This window comes from Microcaecilia unicolor, chromosome 3, assembly GCF_901765095.1.
Source record: "Microcaecilia unicolor chromosome 3, aMicUni1.1, whole genome shotgun sequence".
NCBI classification, from domain to species: domain Eukaryota; kingdom Metazoa; phylum Chordata; class Amphibia; order Gymnophiona; family Siphonopidae; genus Microcaecilia; species Microcaecilia unicolor.
Window position 1 is genome coordinate 478,880,889 of NC_044033.1, and position 25,327 is coordinate 478,906,215.

At 41.4% G+C, this 25,327-nt stretch overlaps 1 protein-coding gene across 1 annotated transcript in view; it reads left to right on the forward strand.

Annotated features, from left to right (window-relative positions):
• Positions 1–25,327, forward strand: part of KCNQ5 (potassium voltage-gated channel subfamily Q member 5) — an 846,390-nt gene that overhangs the window by 675,546 nt on the left and 145,517 nt on the right. The window contains 2 exon segments of the mRNA XM_030199036.1: positions 1,890–1,984; positions 13,305–13,331. Of these exon segments, the coding sequence (XP_030054896.1) occupies positions 1,890–1,984; positions 13,305–13,331 (122 nt within the window).

Genomic DNA, 25,327 nt, shown 5'->3' on the forward strand with positions numbered 1-25,327 from the left:
CTGTGTTCATTTGGTGACATCTGGATATATCCATATTCGTTGCCCACAAAACTGGGAGTGTTGATTTCAAAAATAGAGTCTCATAATTGCTTTTAAATTCTGCTCAAAGACAAATGAGACTAATAAAGTAGACTTTCACTATTTCAGAAAAAGAACCTGTAGGCACTGGACTTTATGCCTGCTGAAACCAGGTGTACATGCCGGCGCCCAAGTTAGGCACACTTAGGGCAAATTCTGAAAGATCCACTTGCAACTATTTGGAACACCCCTGATGTGCCCCCTCTTCAGATCCATGCAAATGAAGTTAGGCGCCATTCAGTGGCGGCCCTACCATTAGGCCCCTGAGGCTAGGGCCTCACGCGGTACTCTTCCTGGGGTGGCATCTCCCCCTTCCTTCCACCACCCCCATCCCTGAGTTTACCTTCTTTTCCTATTTTTCAAAAGACAGCAGCAGCAATTCCCATACACTACCCTGCCACCGGCACTGCCATCTTTACTGTAGCCCGCCTCTCTGATGTAACTTCCTTTTTCCTCAAAGGCGGGCCGCAGTAGAGAAGAGGCTGGTGCCAGCGGCAGGGCAATGTATAGAATTGTTGCCACCTTTTGGAAAATGGGAAAAGAAGGTAAACTCAAGGAAGGGGGTAGAGGAAGGAAGGGAGCAGATGCCAAACTGTGGCCCAGGGGGAAGCTGCATCTCAGCCCTGTCTCAGGCGGCATCCTGCCTTGGGCCACCCCTGGCACCATACTTTATAGAATAGCACACAGCAAGTTGCACCCTCACATTTTTTGAAATGACAATTAACATCAATAATATAGTTGCTAACACCCAATTATTGATGTTCCAATACTCATTATTCAATTTATTTACATGCACATCTCTGATGTGCATGCAAAGTTGGGTGCCAATTTTTGAGCACCATATATAGAATCTGGGGGTAAGTGCAAAAACTTAGCACACTTTACTAAAAGAACCCCATAGGCACCTACGTACCCTTGATAAAATAAGTTTCAACAGGCACCTTTTTGCTACTGGACAGAGGCATTCTTTTATAAAAATACCCCCCACATGTACATACTTTTTCTCATATACTTTATGTGAAATTGGGCCATTCGTTTTGCACTGTTTAACGAGATGAAGAATGCATATTTTAAGTAACAATGATTTCTTATTCAACTAACATAATACAGTTCCAACAACTCACCATCAAAGTATAACAGGCAGCAAATAATCCTTTGCCTGTTGTGTCCAGCTTTCTTCCACACTAACTGTTTTTCCACCAGTTATTTTTCATCTCAGTGTTATGGTGATGATTAACTGTTTTTATCCGGCTTCTTGTTTCATGCAATCCAGCACTGCATGCAATGTTTAGATATCATTGACTTCAAAATCTGTGAACTGTTGACATAACCGTACCCATTAACAAGAACCGTCTTTAACCTGTTGTATTACTTCATGTTGAAAGGTGATATGTCAATGATGCAATGGTTCCGTGTCAGACATGTGCTTTGTTTGTAGCAGCCATATTTGTATACATTTATTTAGCTGGCCCGACAGGTAATGGTAGGAGCAAAGTTCAAACTTTCCATAATTGATATGCTGCTACCTTCATTTCATGCTTTGTTGGTTCCCTTGTGCTTTCTTATTTTCCCCTCATACCAGGCTGCTTGGCGGTTTTATTCCACCGACTCCAGTCGAACATACCTGACAGCCACCTGGCGATATTATGAAAGTATTCTTCCACCTCTCAGGCATGTATCAGTGCTATGAATGATGAATAAAGCCATGACTTGTACTGTTTACTAATCTGCTTTTCAATTTTGTTTTACCCCCCGCTCCCTTCTGCCTTGTTTTTCCTTTTTTTTTTTTTTATTATATATCCTGCACGTAGTGTGTATGGCGTAGTTATGCGGCTGATGAGAAATCGGTTTCCATTGCTACCTGGAAGCCTCATTTGAAGGCCTTGCATACCTGCAGCCCTACAAAGTAGGTACAAATATGGCAGCTGGTGTTGTACTTGATGTCTGTTCAAGCTCTAGAAAATTAGTTTTTATATTTGGTTTTCTTTTTCCTCTCTCGTTGTTTTTCATTTGAATTTAGAACTTCAGTTAACAAATTTTGGCAATATTTTCCAGGCTCCAAATTGAGAAACCGTTTCTAAGAAAGATAATAGTGAATTTTATCCCAGAATAGTGTAGTAAAAATGGATAAATCCTAATCTTATGTGCTTCTGTTAAAAAGTAACTGTTGTAGAAAGGGGTGGGGGTGGGAGAAGTACAAATGTCAAACAACCAATATTAAGTAGAGTGAATTGTATCATAAAAATAATCCAGAGGTACATTTCTATCACATCATCTTAGAAATGATTATAAAAATTCATATGCAAAAGTTTAGCAGTCCAGAAATTGCATAAAAATATACAAACATATTAACTGTATATCTTTACAGGCACAGTCAGATTGTTGAAAATGCAGTTCTAACTTTAAACAGATAATGTATCTGTATAGAGTCAGGTTTGCTATTTCTACAGTAATACCTGAAAGAAGCCGTTACTAACACATGTTAAAGGAATGACACAGAATTTTTTGTCAACCCCCTTTCATGGCATGTTATTTTACCACAAGGCAACCTGCATAATAATGAAATGCAAATGAATGCAAAGCACCTCATTATTTTGCAAAATTAATAGCACAGATTGTGTTTAACTTTGCAATTTGCATTATACCTGGAAAATAATGCCAGCATTGAGCTGGCGTTATTTTTCCTCTCTGGGTGTATATAGCCACTAATAGAAACTTACAAACAGATTAAAACCATATAGTCTGTTCAGTCCATCCATACGAACCACTTAGCTCTTCAATCCCTTCTTTTCCCTTGGAGATCTTCTCTGCATGCCTCATACTTTTTTGAATTCAGATCAGTGGTTTACCTAGGTTGTCTGCCACCCGGGGTGGGTGTACTGCTATGGATTTACAGCCTGTCTCACTGACACAGACTACTCAATAATTACCGTGGATTCTTTTGGATTCGTGTTAGATAAATGAAACCTTTATTAGAGGTGCTAAATTCTACAATGATTAAGGTATATACAATGATTAGCTATATAAACACAATGATTAGCTCACAATGATTAGCTATATAAACAATCATTACATCACTGGTCTCTGCATCTAAGCAATGCTAAGAGTTCTTAGACCAGGAAAAGAAGCAATAATACACTATACATACAGTCATCACTGGTCCTTACATCATCCAGGCTCTTAACATCAGCTGGGGGGGGCGGTTCACAGCGAGAGCCAGAAACTTCTTGGACCAGGAACGGATCCTCTGCGCAGCACGTCCACTCACAGATGAGCCCCCACTCTGCTGTAACAAGCCCCTCCCCCTTTTTATTAGGCTCAGAACTCGTTCAAAGCTAAGGAAAATTACAGAACGCTTGAGAATAGGTAAACAAGCCATACTGTGGGAACATGGTCACATATTTTCCAAGTCCAGGTGGCCAAGCTGAACTTCCGAAAACAAGAACCATCCTCCCCTTTGCATACCAAATTAATTCTTATCTTCCAACTTGTTTTTGTATTTACAAGGAAAGTTACTTTTGGTCAAAGACAGAAGATTTCAGAGTTCATTATCGATCAAAGCAGGGTTGAAAAGCAATCCTTTATATCTTCCATTACAGTGGGTCACCACTACACCTCCCCCAGCATATCACCCCCCCCCCCCCCCGGCACATCACCTTACCACCTGGGGGTGCACAGAGCAGTTGCACAGCTGTCAGCTCCGCCGGTCCCCTGCCCCAGAACAGGAAGTAACATCAGAGGGGGCAGGGAAATGACAGAGCCGATAGCTGCGTGACTGCTCTGTGCACCCACTTGCTGCCTGCATCTGGGGGTGACCATCTTCAGTGCCCCACACTCGATGCACTACTGGTTCAGATATAGTCCTTGTCTCCACTACCTCCACTGGGAGTCCATTCTATACATCCATCACCCTTTCCATTTTCCAGAGCTTGCTTTCAATTGGAAGAGCCTGTTTCCTGTGCATTTACATTCTAGAGCTTTCTTTTAATTGAAAGATGCCTGCCTCCTATGCATTTTTTCATGCAGAGGTATTTAAATGTCTGTATCATATCTCCTGTATTTCTTCCAAAGTATACATATTAAGATCTTTAAGTTTGTCTCTATATGTGTTCACAGAGGAAAATCCTGGAGAAGGACCATTTTTGACTGCTGAGGGAATATCTGGGAATGGAATGGCTATTGCGCTGTTTACGGAAAAAAGAGTTTATAAACAGCTTGAGAATCTGAAGGTGGACAAAGCTATAGGGCTGGATAGCATACGTCCCAGGATACTGAGGGAGCTCAGAGAGGTCCTGGCAGGACCTCTTCAAGATTTATTTAATAGATCCTTAGAGACGGGAGAGGTTCAGCGAGATTGGAGATGAGTGGATGTGGTCCCTCTTTACAAAAGTGGAGACAGGGAAGAAGTGGGAAACTACAGATCGGTAATAATGGAGTCACTGCTTAAAGAAAGGATAGTTAACTTTCTAGAAGCCAACGGGTTACAGGACCCAAGACAACGTAGCTTTACCAAAGGAAAATCCTGCCAAATGAATCTTATTGACTTCTTTGACTTGGTGACCAAAGAACTGGATGAAGGACGTGCACTAGATGAAATCTACTTGGATTTCAGCAAAGCCTTTGATACAGTCCCCACAGAAGACTAGTGAATAAGCTGAAAGGGCTGAACTTAGGACCAAAAGTGGTGAACTGGATAGGAAACTGGTTGACCGATGGGTGGCAGAGGGTGGTGGTAAATGGAATCTGCTCAGAGGAAAGGAAAGTGAGCAGTGGAGTTCCTCAGGAGTCGGTGCTGGGGCCTATTCTGTTTAATATATTTGTGAGAGATATTGCTGAAGAGTTGGAAGGAAAGGTTTGTCTTTTTGCAGAGGACACGAAGATAGCCAATAGAGTGGATACCCTGGAGGGAGTAGAAACAATGAGAAGGGATCTCCAAAAGATAGAATGGTCAAGGGTCTGGCAGTTAAAATTTTATCAATGTATAATATCTCTGGGGTACCAACAAGACCATTTTTCAAAAATTCTTCAAACAAAAAGATATAAAAAACCAAAATAATATTGCAAATATCATCTAAAATAAATATTAATATTAATATAGTGCTCAGACCAAGTGCATATTGATCAATGAAGAAGCAACTCTTAAACAAATGTACTATCCACCATCACTGCACCAGTCCACCCTGCCTCCCTAATATTTCTAAATTCAAAACAGAAATTGCAATGTAACTCACAAAATAATTCAAAAAGAAAAAATTGTCCACTTATCTGCAAACTCGAAAGGGAGTAAGGATGTCAATTTCAGGTCACATCTTCTGATACAATAATCACTGTCCTTTGTTCAGAGGCGGCTCCCACATGATCCAAACTCCAAGTGTCCCAAAACTCTCCACAGAAGTCCACAACAGTTCTCAAATCAGCCAAATCTTGACAATGTTCTCATAGTTCATGTTCCTTATTCCCTACATGGTCAACATGCCTTACAAAGGCGTCATCAGGAGAACAAAACTATAAAACAAAATACAAAACAAAAATTAAAAAACAAAATCAAAATCTTCCTCAAATGCACTTAGTCAACCCCCACAAACATCCTAATAATCCTCAATCTAATCTATAACAAAATAAACACTACACTAACGGCTACCTGCAGTAAGAACACAAGCCCTCTCCACCAGCAATCCTGGAAGACGCCAGCCCATGCGCTCCACTGAACTAATCCCACACCCACTAGGGGAATTTAAGCAAGGCATTTAAAGCAACAGCTGCCATTCAATTTCTTTATTTAAGCCACTAGAGGTCATGGTGTGCCAATTAAAAATAAATCTCTGCTCCTTTTTCAACAACACCGCAGCACTATTGCCCCCTCTGCTCAAATGAATTTGCAACAAGCCTACAAAAATTAAATCTTGTTCTGTATGCTGGCACACGTCCCAATGGCTAACTAAGAGAGCCTCAGCCTTATGAGTATGCAAGTTGCTCAGATGTTCAGCAATTCTGTGTTTTATCCTCCGCTTTGTGTGGCCTATGTACCATTTCGCACAAGGGCAATATATGCCATACACTACTTGAGATGTATTGCAGTCAGTGCAGGCTCTCAACTGAAACATCTGGCCAGTTACTGGATGTTGAACTTCGTGGGTAACCCATGCATGTTTACAATATACACAGTGGCCACAAGCCCTATGGCCTCTATCTGGCACCTCCCACCTGGCATTCCGATTAGCCAACATTTCACCTAAATTCCTCCCTCTGGTGAATGCAAAACGAGGGGGGAGAAGTGAACCCATGCAAAGTAAGAAGGGGCCAGTGCCTGTGAATGATCTCCCTGATTCAAGCAGATTGCCCAGAAAAAGGTAAAACACATGTAACCCTGTCATCCCATTGATTCCTACTATGGTTACCACTGAGAAGCCACTGTCTGTGGGCATTAGTAGCCCGTTTACATGCCTGCCTAACCACTGGGATAACCCCGGTAGAGAAACCTAAACCAAAAATCTTTAGATTGAAAAGTATACTCGTCTTCAGATCCACACAACTTTTTGACTTTTAGAAATTGCCCTGTTGGTATACCCTTCTTTAAACTATTTTGGATAAAAGCTCTGAAAATGCTCTAACAGAAGTACCCCCAATGTTAACATCAAACTCAGCCCTACTGTGGCGTCCTTATATATGGCTGAGTTTGAAGAGAAGTATGTTTATAGTTTCAGCTTTTGGTCACATGTTTTTCTGTGGAAATATTTTATTGATGAAGTTTAGTGTGGGTGGGCTCTTTGGAAATATTACAGCAATTTTGTACATATTTTAATGCATGTGATGATAACACCATTGATAATAGCAAAAAAAAAGCACAACTGGGCCTTCAGGATTGAGATAAGTGTAATCCTTTTAATTCTAAAAGAGACCCAACACAGACCGTGTTTCAGAGTACAAACGCCTGCCTCAGGGGTCTAGCACTAAAACATATAAAAATAAACAATAATCAATAAAAACAACATATATGTTAAAAAACAATGATAATTATATAAAAAAAACATTTATATAAAATATACACATAATAAAAACATATAAATTACCATTTACACAAAATAATAAAGCAGCATGATAGTATCGAGCAATTGAGGACCAAAAGATTTCAAAACAGTTATATGGGATCTTAAAGACGTTACTAGATTTGCATACGTTTTTTATATACCGTTATTTACATCCAGAATTTGGACTGGCTCACGGATTTTTCAATTTCACACAGTATCACACTATGATTTGGATGTTTTACGATAGGCGATATACTTTGACTGTGTAGTTCTTTTCAACTTTGTGTTATTGAATTTATAAGAACCTTTGGGTAAGATTGACACATCATTCCTTTGTTACATCATATCTTGATTGGTAGTGGTTTCCTCTCGTATTATATAACTGTTTTGAAATCTTTTGGTCCTCAATTGCTCGATGCTATCATGCTGCTTTATTATTTTGTGTAAATGGTATTTTATATAAATGTTCTTTTTTATATAATTACCATTGTTTTTTAACATATATGTTGTTTTTATTGATTGCCACCTTACCTTTCATAGGAATGTAAGAATTTCCACACTGGGTCAGACCAAAGGTCCATCTAGCCCTGCATGCTCTGCTGTTTCCAACAATAACCAATCCAGGTCACAAGTATCTTTTATTATATATTTATTGGGATTTATTAACCATCTTTATGAAGCGATTCGCTTAAAGGTGGTGTGCAGCAGGTACAGTTTAGCATAAAACAATTTTATTAACAGCATAACAATAGTAAAATGACCAAACATTACCATTAATACAATAAATGAGGTTAACTTGGAAACAGCAAATTGAAACCTAATAAAAGGTCTTCCATGAAACAGTATTAAAAAATACACATTTAACAGTACTGTAGAATCGTATAACAGAAATATGATAAATGTCGGTAAAATGCAAACTATACCATATTAGATAGCATGTAAGAACACTCTGATAGCAAAGATATAATATGATGACAGCATGATACCAATGAAACACCTAATAAGCATGCATTAGAACATTCAAATAACATACATGATATTAATGCTTTTCCTACAATACAGCTTACTATGAGCCATGGAGAGAAGATGTGTAGTACAGAGTCAAGTATGTTGCAGGATCCCAAAAATATCATGCTGTTGTGAGTTAACAAAAGAAGAAAAAATAAAGTTATTTGATTAAAAAAAAACATACTAGTTAGTACCTTCATGGCATTTCCTCTGGTCTTTGTACTTTTTGAAAAAGTAAACAATAAAGTAAAAAAATTGTATTGCATTTACCAGCTCCACTCCACTCAGGATTATATAGACCTCAATCATATCTCCCCTCAGGTATTTCTGCTCCAAACTGAAGAGCCCCAAATTCCCTTGCTTTTCCTCGTATGAGAGTTGTTCCATCTCCTTAATCATTTCATTTGTCTTTCTCTATACCTTTCCTAATTCTACTATATTTTTATATGCAGCACCCAGAATTATACACAATACGCAAGCTTTCAGTCGCACCATGAGTAATAAATTCCTATTTATTATTTCTTATTCCACTGAGTAGTTTATCATAGCTAAATCAAAATATAATTAGAAAGGAGAATTCCATTCATATAGGAAAGTCATGGGAACAGTTTAGAGAGAATTAAGAGTGGGCAGTTGAGATTCCCCATCCACATCAGCAACCCCCTCTGAGCCTAGATGAGTAGGATTACAGGAACGCGTCATCAAACAAAAAGGTTTCCAGACTAGTTTTAAATTTAGATAGTGATTTTTGAAGCCTCGTATAATTAGGAAGAGTGTTCCATGGACCAGGACCTATGATGCTGAAACTTTTTCATCTGGTATGATCATATTTTATTTGCCTGAAGGTGGGGATGATGAGCAGTTGTTGCTGGCTAAACTTGATATACCACCTGTCAGTTTAAAGGTCAAAGTGCTTTACAGCAAAAAGTAAAACAGAAAAGGAACTCCATTGGCATATAGGAAAGCACAAGGTAAAAAAAAATCCATGCAGATCAGATTCACTAATCAAATAATGTGAAAACCACAAAAATACTGTGAATCAATATGATGGCACGCCTGCTTGTTATGCAAGGAGGAAAACGACCTCATCAAACTGTGGCAAGCAACCGTGTAAAAAAAACAGACAGCAAAATTAGCTGATCTGCATACACACAGTTGAAAAAGTAATCATTGGTCAATAAACCTCCTGTAGAATTCAATTATAAACAAAAGGCTATTTCATAACAAAAACAGTCTTCAGTGCTTCAATGTCATACAAACTCAATCACCAAAAGGGCACTTACCTTAAATTGTGCAATGTATCTATTCTCAGTCGCTCAGTCTTGGCAGTGTAATGAATGACAGTGAGGTTGCACCAGCTTCCTCTGGAGACCTACACTGTGCCTCGACTTGCAAGGGAAGTTTCCACTGCGAGACAGCTGGTGAACCGGGAAAGAACACAGCGAAGGTGACACCAAAAATTAGGTCATAGAAAGGTTATATTCAAACATACCATAGCCACTGGTTCGTATGTGAAGCAGCAAAACTGTTTTGCTGCTTCACATACGAACCAGTGGCTATGATAGCTTGAGCCATTATCCTGCATGTGCCAAGGTGCATTGAAATTTGATACTATATTTATTTATTTATTTGTTACATTTGTATCCCACATTTTCCGACCTATTAGCAGGCTCAATGTGGCTTACATAGTACCGTAAGGCGTTCACCAAGTCGCTCAGAACAAATACAAAATGGTGTTATGGTAGAATAAGGTTCATGAGAGCTAGAGTGTAGAACACATCGATAGTGAAGAGGCAGGCCTTTGTGGCCGAAACATCATTTTGCCAAAAATGGATGTGCAGCAAAATGAAAATTGCCACGCGTCCATTTTGGGTCTGAGACCTACCACCAGCCATTGCCCTAGTGGTAAAGTCTCACTCGGTAACCGGGCAGTAAGGACCTACAAGTGCCAAATGCCACTTGGTGCGCGTCCGATACGTGCGACTGAAAATAACAATTATTTTTCAGACGCACATATCGGACACACACCAAAAATGAAATTACCACAAGAGCCACGTGGTACACAGGCGGTAACTCCATTTTGGCGCACGTTGGACCACGTAGATGCTTACCTGGCTTAGTAAAAGGGTCCCTTTAGTGCCCTGATTGTCAGATTCTGTTATAGAATATTAGTGCAAAATGTATGCACACTCACTTATAGCAAGCTGATGAGTGGCGTAAATGGGCCCATGTAAATGTAGCAAGCTACTTCTGCATCTTATAGTTTTCTGTGGTCTTCTCTACTTCAGTGTCTCTGGATACAGCTCTTCATTGTGGTGTTCCTCAGGGTTATGTTCTATTCCCTTTGCTTTTTAATATTTTTCTGAGTCCGCTGGCAACATTTATTCAAAACTTTAATATTAGATTCTGCTGATTTTTCCAACATCTCCTCTTTCTCCTGATCTAACTACACTACAGGAGGGTTTTCTTGCCATCCCTGACTGGTTGGTTACAAATAAATTACTTTACTTTATTGGATTTATACCCCACATACATCCAAGTCGGGAACTCAGTTCTATGTGGCTTACATAAGTTCAATCAGAAAATACAAATGAATATATAGAAAATACAAATGGATATATAGATCCAATGGAGGTCGGATATAGATAGATAGATAGATAGATAGATAGATAGATAGATAGATAGATAGATAGATAGATAGATAGATAGATAGATAGATAGATAGATAGATAGATAATGTGGCTTACATAGTTTGGTTAGGATGCTGTCATTCCAGGATATCAGATACAATTAGTGATGTGTAAAGATTAAGTAAGGGGAGGAAGAAAGAAGTGGTAGGTCAAGGGTGTCTGAAGAGGGGGAGTAGAGATAGACAAGTTGTGGAATTATCTACCTCCACAGATTAGATCAGAACTTTTGTTTGCTAAATTTATTTCCAGTAGGCATTTGGTTTTTCTCTCTCCGTCATTGGTCAGGGTGGTGTGGGCCATGGGTGGAGATGTAACATGATGTATTCTTGCATGACTGACTCTGGTATGTAATACTTTCCTATTTTGACTATAGATTTCTTTTCTGTTTATCTAATGTTTTATAACCAGGGGTATAGCCAGACTTCACGGTGGGAAGGGGCCAGAGCCCAAGGTGCGGGGTACATTTTGGTCTGCCAGTGCCCTACTGCTCCCCCCCCCCTGCTGCTCTGCTGCTCCCCACCCACTGCTGCAGCAAATACCTTGGCTGGTGGGGGTCCCCAACCCCCGCCAGCTGAAGCCTTCAGTGCTGTTCTCCGGCAACGCCGCATTGCTTGCCCTGCTCTCTCTTCCCCCCTCACGTCCTGCATGCTCCTTTTAGTGAAAATGAGTTTCACTAAACGGAACATGAAGGATGTGAGGGGGAAGAGAGAGCAGGGCAGGCAACATGGCGGCGCCAGAGACCGGGGCTAGACAAGGATTCAGCTGGCAGGGGTTAGGGACCCCCACCAGCAAAACCAGGGGCCCAGAGGAAATTTGGGAGGCCCAGGCCTCAGTGGCCCCATGTAGCTACGCCACTGTTTATAACATGTTTGTTGTAAACTATTATAATCTAACCAGTGGCGTAGGAAGGGGGGGGCAGGAGGGGCGGTCCGCCCCGGGTGCACACGCTCGGGGGGTGCCGGCCCCGCTGTTTCCCTGCTCCCTCTGCCCTGGAACAGGTTACTTCCTGTTCCGGGGCAGAGAGAGCAGGGAACCAGCGGGCCGACGCAGCTCCGAGTGACGTGCACTCGGGGCGGATCGGCCCTCCCGCAGGCAAGAATGCGGTCTGGGGGGGTGTTTCGCTCCGGAGGGAGGGTGCGCCGCAGAGGGGGGGTCGCGCCGTGCTGCACCCGGGGGGGTGAGCAGCGGCGACCCGCCCCAGGTGTTATTAGCCCTCGCTACGGCACTGAATCTAACAAGTCAGTAACGACGGTATATCAAGTGCTCAATAAACATATAAACAACTTAATTTAATTATAATAGGGTATAATTGGCCTTGATTGACATCAATTAGCAGTTACGTACATAACTGCCCTTGGTATTCTATAAAAGTTACATGCTCAAATTCCAGAGCAAGCAATTTCAAGGGGGTATGGACCTGGGAGGGACATGGGCAGGCTGGGGTCATGCAAGGCAGTTTGGCTCACAGGGTATAGAATACTAGCATATACGTTGTAATTCTCATTTCCATAATGATTAAATTAGCTAGTTTTATGGGGAAAAATCTCTTGTGGTACCAACCCATTTCCACAGCACCAGTCATAGAGTGGTACATTAGCCACCTAGAGATTTATTTCAGTTAACGCCATACTCTTTACCATGATGCATCCACATCCATCATTAGAGGTTTTATGAGCAGATCGAATTAATTTCTATCTTGGATAGTATAGGTACAATTTTGAGGTTTTGAGGTGCTCTTCTGCCCTACCTTTCTGTAACTCCATGAACCTGTCCAGTAATCAAGAGAACCTAATGATCTATCAATTAAAGCTTTGCAGGAATTGTTTTAGGATTCCGAAGGCTGATATCTGACCTTTGTTTAAATGATTAGAGTAGAATCCTACATTATTGCTTCTCACATATTTTACTGTCTTCAACCTGCTTAAAACATTATCTTTCAAATTAAAACATATATTATGGAGCCTGGAAATATTGGTTATTTTTATTATTAAAAATCAAAATTAAAATTAGAGAATAATCTTTGAACAAATATGTGTAAAATATGAAGTTTTAATGATGCCACAGCAAAATTTTGGCCCTAGAAAACAGTGCACATTATATTGATGAATGAATTCTAAAAACTAATTTAAATCAAATCTGTTTCAATACCGCAGATAACTTTGTCTAATAAGAAGTCTACAGCTTTCTGTTATATGTGTGTCAGCAATGCATTTTGCTTAAGTGAGTGCTTTGCTAGCTCATTCTGCAATGCTATGTAATGAGCATGTTATGCATGTATGTAAATATAACTGTTGGAAAAAGTCATTTCTCACAAGTATATTATCTTGCTTGAATGTTTCGTGCCTGCTGTGCATACAGTTATGCATTTAATACCTATTAATGAAATTAATACATTCCCTTGCAGTTAAACTGTTTTATAATGCAATTTGCTACAGAATAATAATAGTTCATTTTTTTGGAATAATTAAATTGTTTTTCTTTCATTTACTATCACATGAAGGAAAGAGCAAGGGGAAAGTTCTAGCAGGTTTGTATTATTTCTATGTTTTTATTTTTTTTTTAATAGTTAATTTCTTTCTAAATCTCACAATTGCACAGTAGGATTCCTCTTAAATCCTGCTTCAATTATGTCTATAAAGAGCTGGCAAAGAGAATATGTTAGATATTTTTCTTATTGTGTGAAACTGTTTCACTGTGGATTATCCTACACCCAAGAGTCCTGTTTTCTAAAAATTGTACCACTGAACCAGAATATGAGGCAAAGATTTGACAATAGGGCTTTTATTATGGTAACGTGCACTTGGTTTTATTAAAGTAAACAAAATAATTTGGGCTGCTTTTACAAAGCTGCGCTGCCGTTTAGTGGCGCAGTAAATGCAAGGAAACTCCTTCTATTCTCATAAGCTTCTTCGCATTCAGCGCGCCACTAGTGGTAGCGCTGTTTTGTAAAAGGAGCCCTTTGTGTGCCGTCACAAAGCAGAACTTAAATATTGCTTCAAGTACTGCAAAAATCAAAGGCCTCTTTCTCTTCTTCTTGACTGTTGAATAGTAGAGTTTTGATTCTTCTTTTTTTTATTAATAATGTGAATAAATTAATATCACAATAAACAGGAAAATAAAGAAATGTAACCCACCAAAGATCAAAAGAACATAGGGGTCCTTCTACTAAGGTATGCTAAAAAAATGGCCTGCGCTGTTGTAGACACATGTATTGGACGCGCGCAGGTCCATTTTTCAGCACGCCTGCAAAAAAAGGCCTTATTGTTTTGGCCGAAAATGGACGTGTGGCAAAATAAAACTTGGAGAGCGTCCATTTTGGGCCTGAGACCTTACCGCCACGCGTTGGCTTAGCGGTTAGCGGTAAGGTCTCATGCGTTAACTGGGCGGTAATCATCAGTGCACATACAATGTCAATTACTGCCTGGTTAGCGACGCATGCCGGAAATTTTCCAGGGCACATAGTGGACGTGCGTAAAAAATGAAATTACTGCCCAGGCCACGTGGTAACTGGGCATTAGTTCTGAATTGGCGCATGTTGGGCACGCATAGGCGCCTATGCGACTTAGTAAAAGGGCCCCATAATTACATGAATACAGCCCACATCAAAGAGAGGGCAGCGCAAAGATATTCATCTAAAATCCAAGCTTCTATTTAAAAATACATCAGGATTTCCTGTTCAAAAATATATGAGATTGACGTCTAGCATGAGCAGCCATTTTACAAACTAGAATATCCAACATATGAATGGCACAAAAGCAGAAAAAAGGCTGTCTGTCTGGCAGCATTCTTAGAAGAATGGCCATACAAATGTCCCTACATGGCAGAGGAGTAGCCTAGTGGTTAGTTCAGTGGACTTTAAACCAAAGAACCCAGGTTCAAATCCCAATTTAACTCTTTTAGGACCATGTTTACTAAGGTGCGCTAGCGTTTTTAGTGCGTGCTAAATGCTAGAGACACACATAGGAATATATGGGTGTCTTTAGCGTTTAGCGTCCACTAAAAACGCTAGCACGCCCTTAGCGCAGCTTAGTAAACAGGGCCCTTAGTTTGTAATTGTGTGCCCTCCAAGAACAGAAAAATAGCTACTGTATGTAAATGTACACCACTTCAAAAGCCTTCAGGCAGGCAGGTAATTTTCTGTTTCTGGAGGGCTCACCATAATAAGCAATACTCCTCAGACTTGCTTCCTGCTTTGCTAAGAATGTCCATACTACCTGAAGCTGACACTTTCACGGGAGAGGGATGGGGGCAGCAACCACTGGGGGGATGAAGGAGGTGTCATGCCTTAATCCCCTCTAGTGGTCAGCTGCTCAGTCTGAGCACCTGTTTGTACCCTTGATGTGGCTGAAACTGGTCTAACTTAGGACATCCTTCTTTTTAGGCTTGGACATTTCTTCCTGTTCGGTAATCGCTATTGGACGTCCTGATTTGGGCCCTCCCTAGTTCCTCCCACAACATGCTCCCTTGATATTTAGGCATACTTCCTTTTCTGCCTTTGCAAACTTGGGATTTCGACATTTCGAGCACATAAACATCCATTTTGCAACATCCTTATGCTTTAAAAATAAGCACCATAGGCACCCATCTGGCTTTATAAAATAGGCAATTTTCTGTCCTATTATAAAATTACCCTCCATAAGTAATAAAGGTGGAGAAAGATGGTGAGATGAGGTGATGCCAAGTCAAACTATCAGTAATACTGGTCACACCAGCTGACTGGAGTGCTAATAAATGGGGCTCCAGTTTAGACAGGTGTCTTTCCACATAGCCCAGCCCATTATTCTGATCACAGAGCTGGAAAGCAGTCTCTTGAGAAAAAAATTGTTATCTTCTCCACAAAGCTCTGTAGCAATGAATCTGCATGTGATATAATGGTCCATATATCCAGAAGTGACACACCTAACTCCTATGGCAAGGTGATTTTGCTTTAGGAGAACATTGCTAAGAGCAATGCTTTGTGGAGTTGAAGAATGCAAACTAACTGGTGCATTCCCAGGCAACATCAGCTTAGGTTCCTAGTAGGCCCTTGATCCTGAGACAATCTATTTCCACCTTTGGGGAGTTAAAGAGAAGTTTTCAATATGGAACTTAGACAGAGGTGTAGCTAGGGGGATGCGAGGGGGGCAATCACTCCCCCAAACAGATTTTGAATGAAATGGCGCCTATATGGATTGTCCCTTCAGCCTCACAGTGGTGCCTATTTTACAAAAGGTTTGCTCCCCCTGATGAAAGAAACTGGCTATGCTTCTGCTTAAAGATATCCCAGGCAGCTGAGGGAAGAGGACAATTGCCACTGTACCTAGAAATGCACCTTGGCACTTGCTCCCTGTACAACATCTCAGTCCCTAGGTCCACTTGCTCCCGTTGCTTGTCCTGAGGAGCCCACCTTGGACTTGATCTTCTACTTCCCTATTGCAAAGCAAGCAATACTAACCGGGTCCCAATGGCAGCAAAAGGGTGTCTCCCATTGGTCACATGCCCCTTCAGTTGCGCACCCTTGGTCGCACTGCAGGGAGGCTTAATTTAAGCTGCACTTGCTGGCACATTGTGATAACTAGAAGTAGTTCTTTCCCACCAGAAGACTTAGGGGCTGATTTTCAAAGCACTTAGACTTACATAGTTCCATAAGTTACTATGAGGGGCATTTTCGATATGACATCTATGTCCGACTTTGGACGTTTTGCTGAAAAACGTCTAAGTCTTAGGAACACCCAAATCCTGGCCTGAACACACCCCTGATATGCCCCCTTGAGATTTGGATGCACTTCTGACGGACTTCATAGAAAAATGACCACAAATAGGCTTTGAAAATACTGATTTGGACATTTTTGTGAGAAAAACATCCAAATGCTGCTTTATGCCACGTTTTAGACGTTTTCTGTTTTGAAAATGAGCCCATATGTAACTTTGTAAATCTAAGGACCTCTTTTACAAAGCCACACTAACAATTCCTGTGTGGTAAATGAGAGGAAACCCATTCAATTCCTATGGGCTTCCTCTCATTTGCAGCACGGGAATCGCTAGCATGGCTTAGTAAAAGAAACCCTGCAAGTCTCTCTTTCAAGGCTCACTATTGGTTTGGATCACCCCAAGTGTGCTCCCTGCCTACGTCATCAGCCAGCAGGCTCCTTAAGTTTTGTTTATTCTTATTTTAACACTTATGAGCCAGTTAGTCTTACTTGCCAAGAAGGTGCTATTTACCTTTAAATATTACCAGTTACTGTTTCATCTACCACAGTCGTAGGCAACTCTGATCCTTAAGTGCTTCAACCCAGCCAGGTTTTCATTGCACTGCTTCTATTGTATGCAAATATATCTCACTTGATACTGATACTGATATATGCTTATATTCCGCAGCAACTTTCAAGTTCAGTGCGGATTACATAGTTCAAAGGTTTCAGACCTGAAAGATTTACAAAATGATAAAGCATCACTGTCACCAATACATAATCAGCCCTAAGCTAATAAACATAGGACAAATGTTGCCTCCCCTTAGTCTATCTTGTCATATCTTGTGTCGCTCACCTGTTTAATGTACTGTGGACTAAGCTCCAGTTTCTATCCCAGCACTCCCGCACTTGCATTGGTAATCTTATACTCCTTTTTCAGACTATAACAGCTAAATCAACTCAAATTATATGTATTCTGTATACTAGCTGAAAGAGACAATCAAAAAGTGGTGTGCACAGCCAAAATAACCTTCAGTTTGTGCCCATTTTACATTTTTCCAATTTTCAAAGATTTTTTCATGTTTGTTTCTCCAGTTTGTTTTTTTGCACATGCACTGTATGCATAGTAAAACTTTTTTCAAGCATGCAAATTGATTGTGCTTGTGTTAATTTGAAGTGTACAAATATATATTTATGTGCACTTTAAATTTGTAGACACCAGGGATTATTTTAAAATATTGGGGCAGGGGAGGACCATGTTGGGGAAGTGGAAGGTGTGGTAGACACCAGGGATTTTTTATTGTCAGGGGCATTGGTTGGGATGGAGGAAAGGCGCTGCTAGACTGCCAAGGCTGATGAAGAAATTATGCCGGCAGCTTGCTTCCCCCCCCTTTAAGTGTCACATGTTGCATTGAGCTGCAGATAACCGTTGCATTTTTAGGGTCCCTTTTACAAAGGCATGCTAGTATCTTTAACGTGTGCTAAAAATTAGCGTATGCTAAACGCTAAGATGCTCATAGGAATATAATGGGCATCTTAGCATTTAGTGCATGCTAATTTTTAGCGTGCTCTAAAAACTCTAGTGTGCCTTTGTGAAAGGGGCCCTTAATGAGTTAGTAATTTGCGTGCTCATTGATTACTGCATAGACGCCCTATATTTTCTCTTTAATTTCATGGTAAAAGCTGCATGCTGAGCCATCAGCATGCAACTCTACTGGGTGGCTTTCTACATCGGCCCCCTAGTCTGTAAATGCTTCTGGTTGTGTTTGTATAGGTTTTTCTCTACCACAGGTGAGTCATTTTGCAGTGCTGTTGTCTGTGCATATTGTATACCCAGGTGCTTTTATGATCCTTTGTCTGCTCACTGTCCCCCACTATTGTATACTGCTATTGTTTAGTTTGCACTGCAAAAGAAATCAACAAGTACCTCTTAACCCATTTCTACAGACAGAGCCCAATACATCTGATTCTGGTCCATGTTAACAGCTTGTGATGCCATAGAGTATGGCCTGCAGGGTATAGCTGGTTGAGGTAGACACCTATACTTCCCTCAATAAAGAGTTCATTCAATAGTGTAGAAGGCCTCTTTTGGGGCCTAGAAGTCACAATGACTACAGAGCCTACAGGCTGAACCTACTACTCACATTTTGTTCCGTTGATGTCTTACATTGTAAATCTCAAGTGAAACTGGGGGGAGAGGTGTCATATTTTCTGCTATCTGAAGTTGTTTTTGTGGCTTTCTAAACTTGTGTAAATATAATCATCTCAAAATGTTTCCTAGTTGGTCAGAATTGTGCTATTCCTCTTCCACATGCCCAAATGTAAAATTTGGAGCAAGTAGGTGGAGTCATTCTATGCGTTCCATTGCTGGGCTTTGATCTGTCTCCTTTTCTAACTACAAGTAGCTATTCACTATCGAAATAACAAGAGGTTTTATTCACTTCCAGAGTCTTCTACCTAAATTGAATAACACAGAACAGGAGTAACACCAGCCAACTTATTCTTTGCCCTTGTAGTTCCCATTATATCCCGTGGCAGGAAAAATGGCATTTTAATAGACTGTTCTTTTCACAGAAACCAGAGATGCCAAGTCTTGCTCATTAAGAGGTGTCACACTCAGTTAAAGGCTGTCTCACTCTTGCACTGTTCTCTTACTCATTAAAGCCTCAGTGCTAGTGCACCAATCTTGATCACTGCTTTCATGAGAGGCAAGCCTAAGAGGAGAAAAGCCAGACAGCCTCACCAGTAGGAAGAAATTTGAGTGCATCTTCCTGTCTCGGTGGCTGTTTGGCTCATTTAGCTTCTGAGCGGTGGGAAATAAGTAGCTTTACTGAGAAGCATTTTTCAAAACACAGAAAGTGAGAAAGGAGAGCTAAGTAGAAGAAGAGCCTTGTATGTCTCTATTTTATTTCCTCCTCCATCTATATCTCTGCCTGTCTCTATTTCTATCTGTAGGGAGTGTACTAAATGTTAGCTCAAGTTAATGGTCATTTCTCTCAATGGAGGAGGGTAAATAGTGGAGTGCCGCAGGGATCAGTCCTGGAACCGGTGCTATTTAACATATTTATAAATGATATGGAAACTGGAACGAGTGAGGTGATTAAATTTGCAGATGACTCAAAACTATTCATGGCTGTTAAAATACATGTAGACTGTGAAAAATAGCAGGAAGACTTAGGAAACTGGAAGAGAGGGCATCCAAATGGCAGATGAAATTTAATGTGGACAAATGCAAAGTGAGGCACATTGGAAAGAATCTGAATCATAGTTACCTGATGCTAAGGTCCAACTTGGGGGTCAGCACCCAAGAAAAAGACCTAGGTGTCATTGCAGATAATATGCTGAAATCTTCTGCTCAATGTGCAGTACGGTCAAAAAAGCAAACAGGATGTTAGGAATTATTAGGAAAGGGATGGTGAATAAGACCGAAAATACTATAATGCCTTTGTATTGCTCCATGGTGCGACCTCACCTTGAGTACTGCATTCAGTTCTGGTCACACATCTCAAAAAAGATATAGCAAAATTAGAAAAGGTTCAAAGAAGAGCAACCAACATAATAAAAGGGATGGAACTCCTCTCATATGAGGAAAGGCTAAAGAGGTTAGGGCTACTCTGCTTGGAAAAGAGACTGATGAGGGGAGATACGATTGAGGTCTACAAAATCCTGAATGGCGTAGAATGAGTAGAAGTAAATTGATTTTTTACTCATTCTAAAAGTACAAAGACTAGGGGACACTTAAAGAAGTTACATGGAAATACTTTTAAAACAAATAGGAGGAAATATTCTTTCACTCAATGAATAGTTAAGCTCTGGAACTCTTTGCTGGACGATGTGGTAATAGCGGTTAGCGTAATGGGTTTAAAAAAAGGTTCAGCTAAGTTCCTGGAGGAAAAGTCCATAGTCTGCTATTGAGACAGATATGGGGAAGGTACTGCTTGCTCTGGGATTGGTAGCATGGAATGTTGCCGCTATTTGGGTTTCTGCCAGGTACTTGTGACCTGAATTGGCTACTGTTGGAAACAGGATACTGGACTAGATGGACCATTGGACTGACCCAGTATGGCTATTCTTATGTTCTAGTATGCACCAACTGCCACTGCACCTATGTTATACCTATAGGTACAGCAGCACATAGCACAGGCTAACGCCCATTAGTGCTCGCTAATGTTAAGTAAACATGGCCCTGTGTCTCTATCTTCCTATGTCTCTCCATCCGTCACTCAATGTATATATGCATGCCTGTGCTTCTATCTCTTCCTCTACCTATGTGTGTGTATTTAGGTGGGTGGGTGTGTATATGTCTGTATTTGTCTATCTTGTATTTATGGCATCAATGTAATAAGTCATGCATTAGAAAGTTGTGCTAAGCTTCAGTGCAGAGTATTCTAAAGCATGCACTGCAAAATTCTTTTATTCTCAATGTGGTACTCTCAGTGCACTGCAGCATTATAAAGTATATGCTAACAGAAAAAAAAAACAGTGCAGGCTGCCATAGTAATTTGCAGTGATTTGCTGTATCGAGAGGAAGATGCTCCATTCCTGTCAGTGTGTGAGCAGGGACTGGTTTTTGCACGGATAGGAAAGGAGATATTAAACAAAAAAAAAAAAACCACAGGCTCTGAACTTCCCACCCTCTTCCTCACCTCAAAAAAATTCCCTAGATCCCCCAACTCCTGCAACTCCCAAAATTGACCCCTTCCCAGGCAATGTGGTCTAGAATAACCTTGGATCAGGGTACCCTGCACAGAGAAGCTAGATCACCCGAACCAATAATATTTATCAGGTCGAGGGAGATTTCCAGCAGTGTCCTTCGCATGCCATCACTATCTTGGAAAATTGTAGTGTCTGGCCTCTTACATTGCCACAGAATGCAGGAGTCCAAGAAGTAAGGTATATAGGCTCTTCCAAAAAACCAAAAGCCTATCTACCCTTCTCCTTGGACTCCCTCTTACTGTTGTACGTAGGGATTTCATGTTCCTCCACTTTGTGTGATTGCCACAGAATGCACCTCTTTGCTTTCTGGGGTACCTGGGCTAGAGGTGTCTCAACATGGGGTTGGAGTGGCTACCAGATCCACTTGGGCCATGCATCATCTGAGAAGTGCTGCATTTCACTACAGATGGTTCTGCTGATTTGAGCTGAAGTAAAGCTTCTGTTCTAAAGTAAAGTTAAAAAAAATCCAAAATTCAGCATAACTTTTTATAATGGGAGCAATACATGATTCAGCAGGTTTGCATACCGACCTTGCGACCTTTTGGTATGATGGTTTTGGTGCAGAGTTTTGCATGCTAAAATCCTTGCTGCATCAGGTTACCATGGGAGTTAAAGGATAGAGCATTTATTACATCAAGCCCTGTGTGTCTCTTCCTCTTTATCTAGGTCTATATCTATCTGGGTTTCTTTTTTGCCTTGCTGCAAAAGCACACTACACCAGCAAAGTATAAGGAGTGATTTCAGAACCAAATCCCCATGTGTAATTTGCCCTCCCCTGCAGCTAACCAATGCACATATTCTTAGCCATTGAGTAAAGGACAATTTTCAGCCTGAAGAATTTACCTAGATAACTATTCAGTTGCAAATTCCTTTGAAAACTGTTCACCTATTGCCTCCACTCTGTCAAAATCCATTCAGAGGCACCAAAGAAAACAGTTACTTACTGTAGCAGGTGTGCACTGAGGAATCCTCACATATAGGTGATGTCAGCTAACAGAGCCTGTATGAGAACTTTTCTCAGCCCCTTTTTGAAAACTGAGAGTGTCCCACTGAGCATGTATGCCTCTTCCCGCCCACTGCTGTCACACAGGACCCCTTCAGTCCATTGCACCTCCTTGGAGAGGAGGGAGGGAGGGAGGGTGGGTTTGTGTGGATTCCTTTCCTACTGTCCTCAGACAGCAACTGCTACAGGTCAACAACTGTGTTTTCTCAAAGGACAATCAGGATAGATGAATTCTCATACATGAAATTCCCTAGCTACAGGGAGCTACAGAGAAAAGGGAAAACTTGAACCAGAGGTGCTGCAATTAACAAACTCCAAAACTGTTTTTGGTAGCAACAAGCTTTTTTTTTTTTTTAATGAGGTTTTTATATTTATTTCTTTATTATTTCTTTCTTTCTTTTTTTGGAAGTCAGCCTAGAACTGAATGTAATGGGCCTAGGGGGAATGAAGTTGGATTATAAATCAAAAATAGATTCTGAAGAACAGTTGACCAAACCAGAGGCGTAGCTAGGTTTTGACGTCTGGGGGAGCAGACTTTTGTAAAATAGGCGCCAGAAGGGTAGGCCGACCATAGCATCCCACAGCACAGAAAGTGCAACTAGACATTCCTAGAAAAGTCAAGGCACTGCTAATGCGCCCCAAGCCTAGGGGACACTGGTGGCTGCTTTAGAACAGTGTAGAAAAATGAGCACAAAATACAGATATTATAACTGCGGTTTCTACCAGCTATAAATTTTTAAGCTGTTTTAGTGATGTTTAATTTTTATTTCATGATACTTATATCTAAATATGGGAAGCTTTCGAATAAATTAAAAAGCCATCAAATAAGTAAAAAAGAAAACAAAATCTTTGTCCTCCATCTTTTAAGACACTGCCTGTCCAACTGGAACTAGATAGGAACACCCCATCTCCTGATTTCTTCAATCTACTTGGACATCGCCCCTTGCTTCCCTGGCCCCCCTTCTCTCAGGGTCCCTTGCTTCCCCCCCCCCCCCTCCGAAATCTCCCTGTTGCTTCCCTTGATGACCCCTCTTCTTTTGACTATCTTGGTCTGCCCTCCCCAAACACCACAAACAGTGTATTTTATTTCCATTATGTCCCCCTTTTTAAATGTATTTTATGGGCAAAAGAAGAAGACAGAGAGAGTGAGAGAGAGTGTGTGTGTCTGTCTCCCCTTTATTTATTTATTTTTTTATTTTATAGGCAAAAAAAAGAAAGACCTGTGTGTCTGCTCCCCCTCCTGTCCATCGATTGCCTTCTGTAACCCCCCACTCCTCTCCTGACCATCAATTGCCTTCTATAAGTTAACCCCCCCACCCCCTCGCCATCAATTGCCTTCTGTAAGTTAACCCCCCCCATCCCCTCGCTCTCCTCCTCTCCTCCCTGAGAAACAAAACAGCTAGTGCCACGAAGGAAGAACCAAATTCCATCCCCAGGCAGAAGCCCAGATTCCCCTCCCACCACCACCAAACACAGTCAGCCAGCCAGCACGGTGGTCTCTTACCTTGTCAGACTCAGAGTCAAGAAGAGCTCAGCAGCTGAAGCTGCCTGAGGCCGAGAGAGGCTCCGCGTCCAAGCGTCAACACTACAGCTGGGCTGAGACAGTCAGTCTGCACTGGTGCTGGTGGTGCCTGCCAAACACCGCGCCGACCTGCACTGTGTGTGTGCCCGAGGGGAGACGACGATCCCTGGGTCTGCCACCTGACTGAGGAGGATAGAGGAGTTGGCTCTGGCTGGTGGCTCTGCAGTCTGTGGGTCCGTCGGAAAAAGAAATGAGGGGTCGGAGGAAGTAACGTCGTCCATCAACGTCGAGAGCGCCGGCGGGTAAGGGTTGTGTGTCTGAAGTTCTCAGCATGCAGCTCTGTGTTCCCTTCCTAGCGCCGGCGGTGCTGTTAGAGCAGCAGCAGGGCAGGAGGCAGTCACTGATTCTGCGTTACATTAGCAGCAGTGCAGGGAGTCAGCATTTGTTTTGCATCGGACTCCGCGCGGGAAGGCAGGAGCAGCAGCGCATGCATTTAGGCGCCATTCATTTTTAGAAATCTATTTGGGGGAGCGACCGCTCCCCCTGCGCCCCACCTAGCTACGCCACTGGACCAAACCTACTGCCGCATCAGAATTCCTGTTCCAGGACTATAATGTGACGTGAATATATGGAACAAAGTTCATGTGGCATCTCTGACCTCAAGTGTAACCACCAATGCCACCATGGCTCTAATGTTATAAGCCATGACATGACCTTCTAAAGTCAGACCTGCCTAGGCATAAGTGAAGGAAATGCAGTTGGTTGCCAGTTGAAAAGACTATGCTTGCCGATGACAGTCCCCATCCTGTTAGGGTCAGAAGATACAAAATGCTAGGTGGACTTTCTAAGGGCTTTAGACTGCTCTAGATGAAAGGCCAATGCTTTGTTGCAGTCCAAAATGTGCAGTGTACTTTCACTACTTTGGGAAGGAACACTGAATGAGTGTGAAGAATCACTCTGTTATTGAAAAACATAGTGCCTGGAACTCATAATCTGCAAGCTGAAGTCACTACCACCAAAAACAAAATCTTCTAGTTCAGGTACTGCAGATAGCAGGTATCCAATGGCTCAAAAGGAACCCTTAAGTTTCCATGACACCATGGGTGCCTTGAAGAAAAACTTCAATAGAAGCAAACTCCACATAAGGTGAACAACTAAAAACTGTAGAGAGATGGGTTTACCTTCCACCTGATGATGATAAGCTCCAATTGCACTAAGGTGTACCATAAGAATTGGTTTTCAAATCCATATGACCTCCTAGCAGAGACCCATCTGGAAGCTAAAAAGATCTGAGAAATACTACTGGGCAAGTCCAGAGAACCTAATGTCAGCCTCTCAACATCCAAGCTGTGAGAGACTTGAAGTTGGGATGCAAAAATGTCCTCTGCTGTCTTGCATGATCAATGTTGGAGAACATCCCAATCTCATTGGACTTATGATGGAGAGATCCAGCAAAAAATGGGAATCAAACTTGACTCAGCCAATATGGAGCTATGAGAATCATGATTCCCCTGTCTTACCTGAGCTTCAGAAGAATCTTCATTATGAGAAGAATTGGAGGACATGCATACAGAAACCTTCTCCTTAATGCAGGAGAAAGACATCCAAGGCTA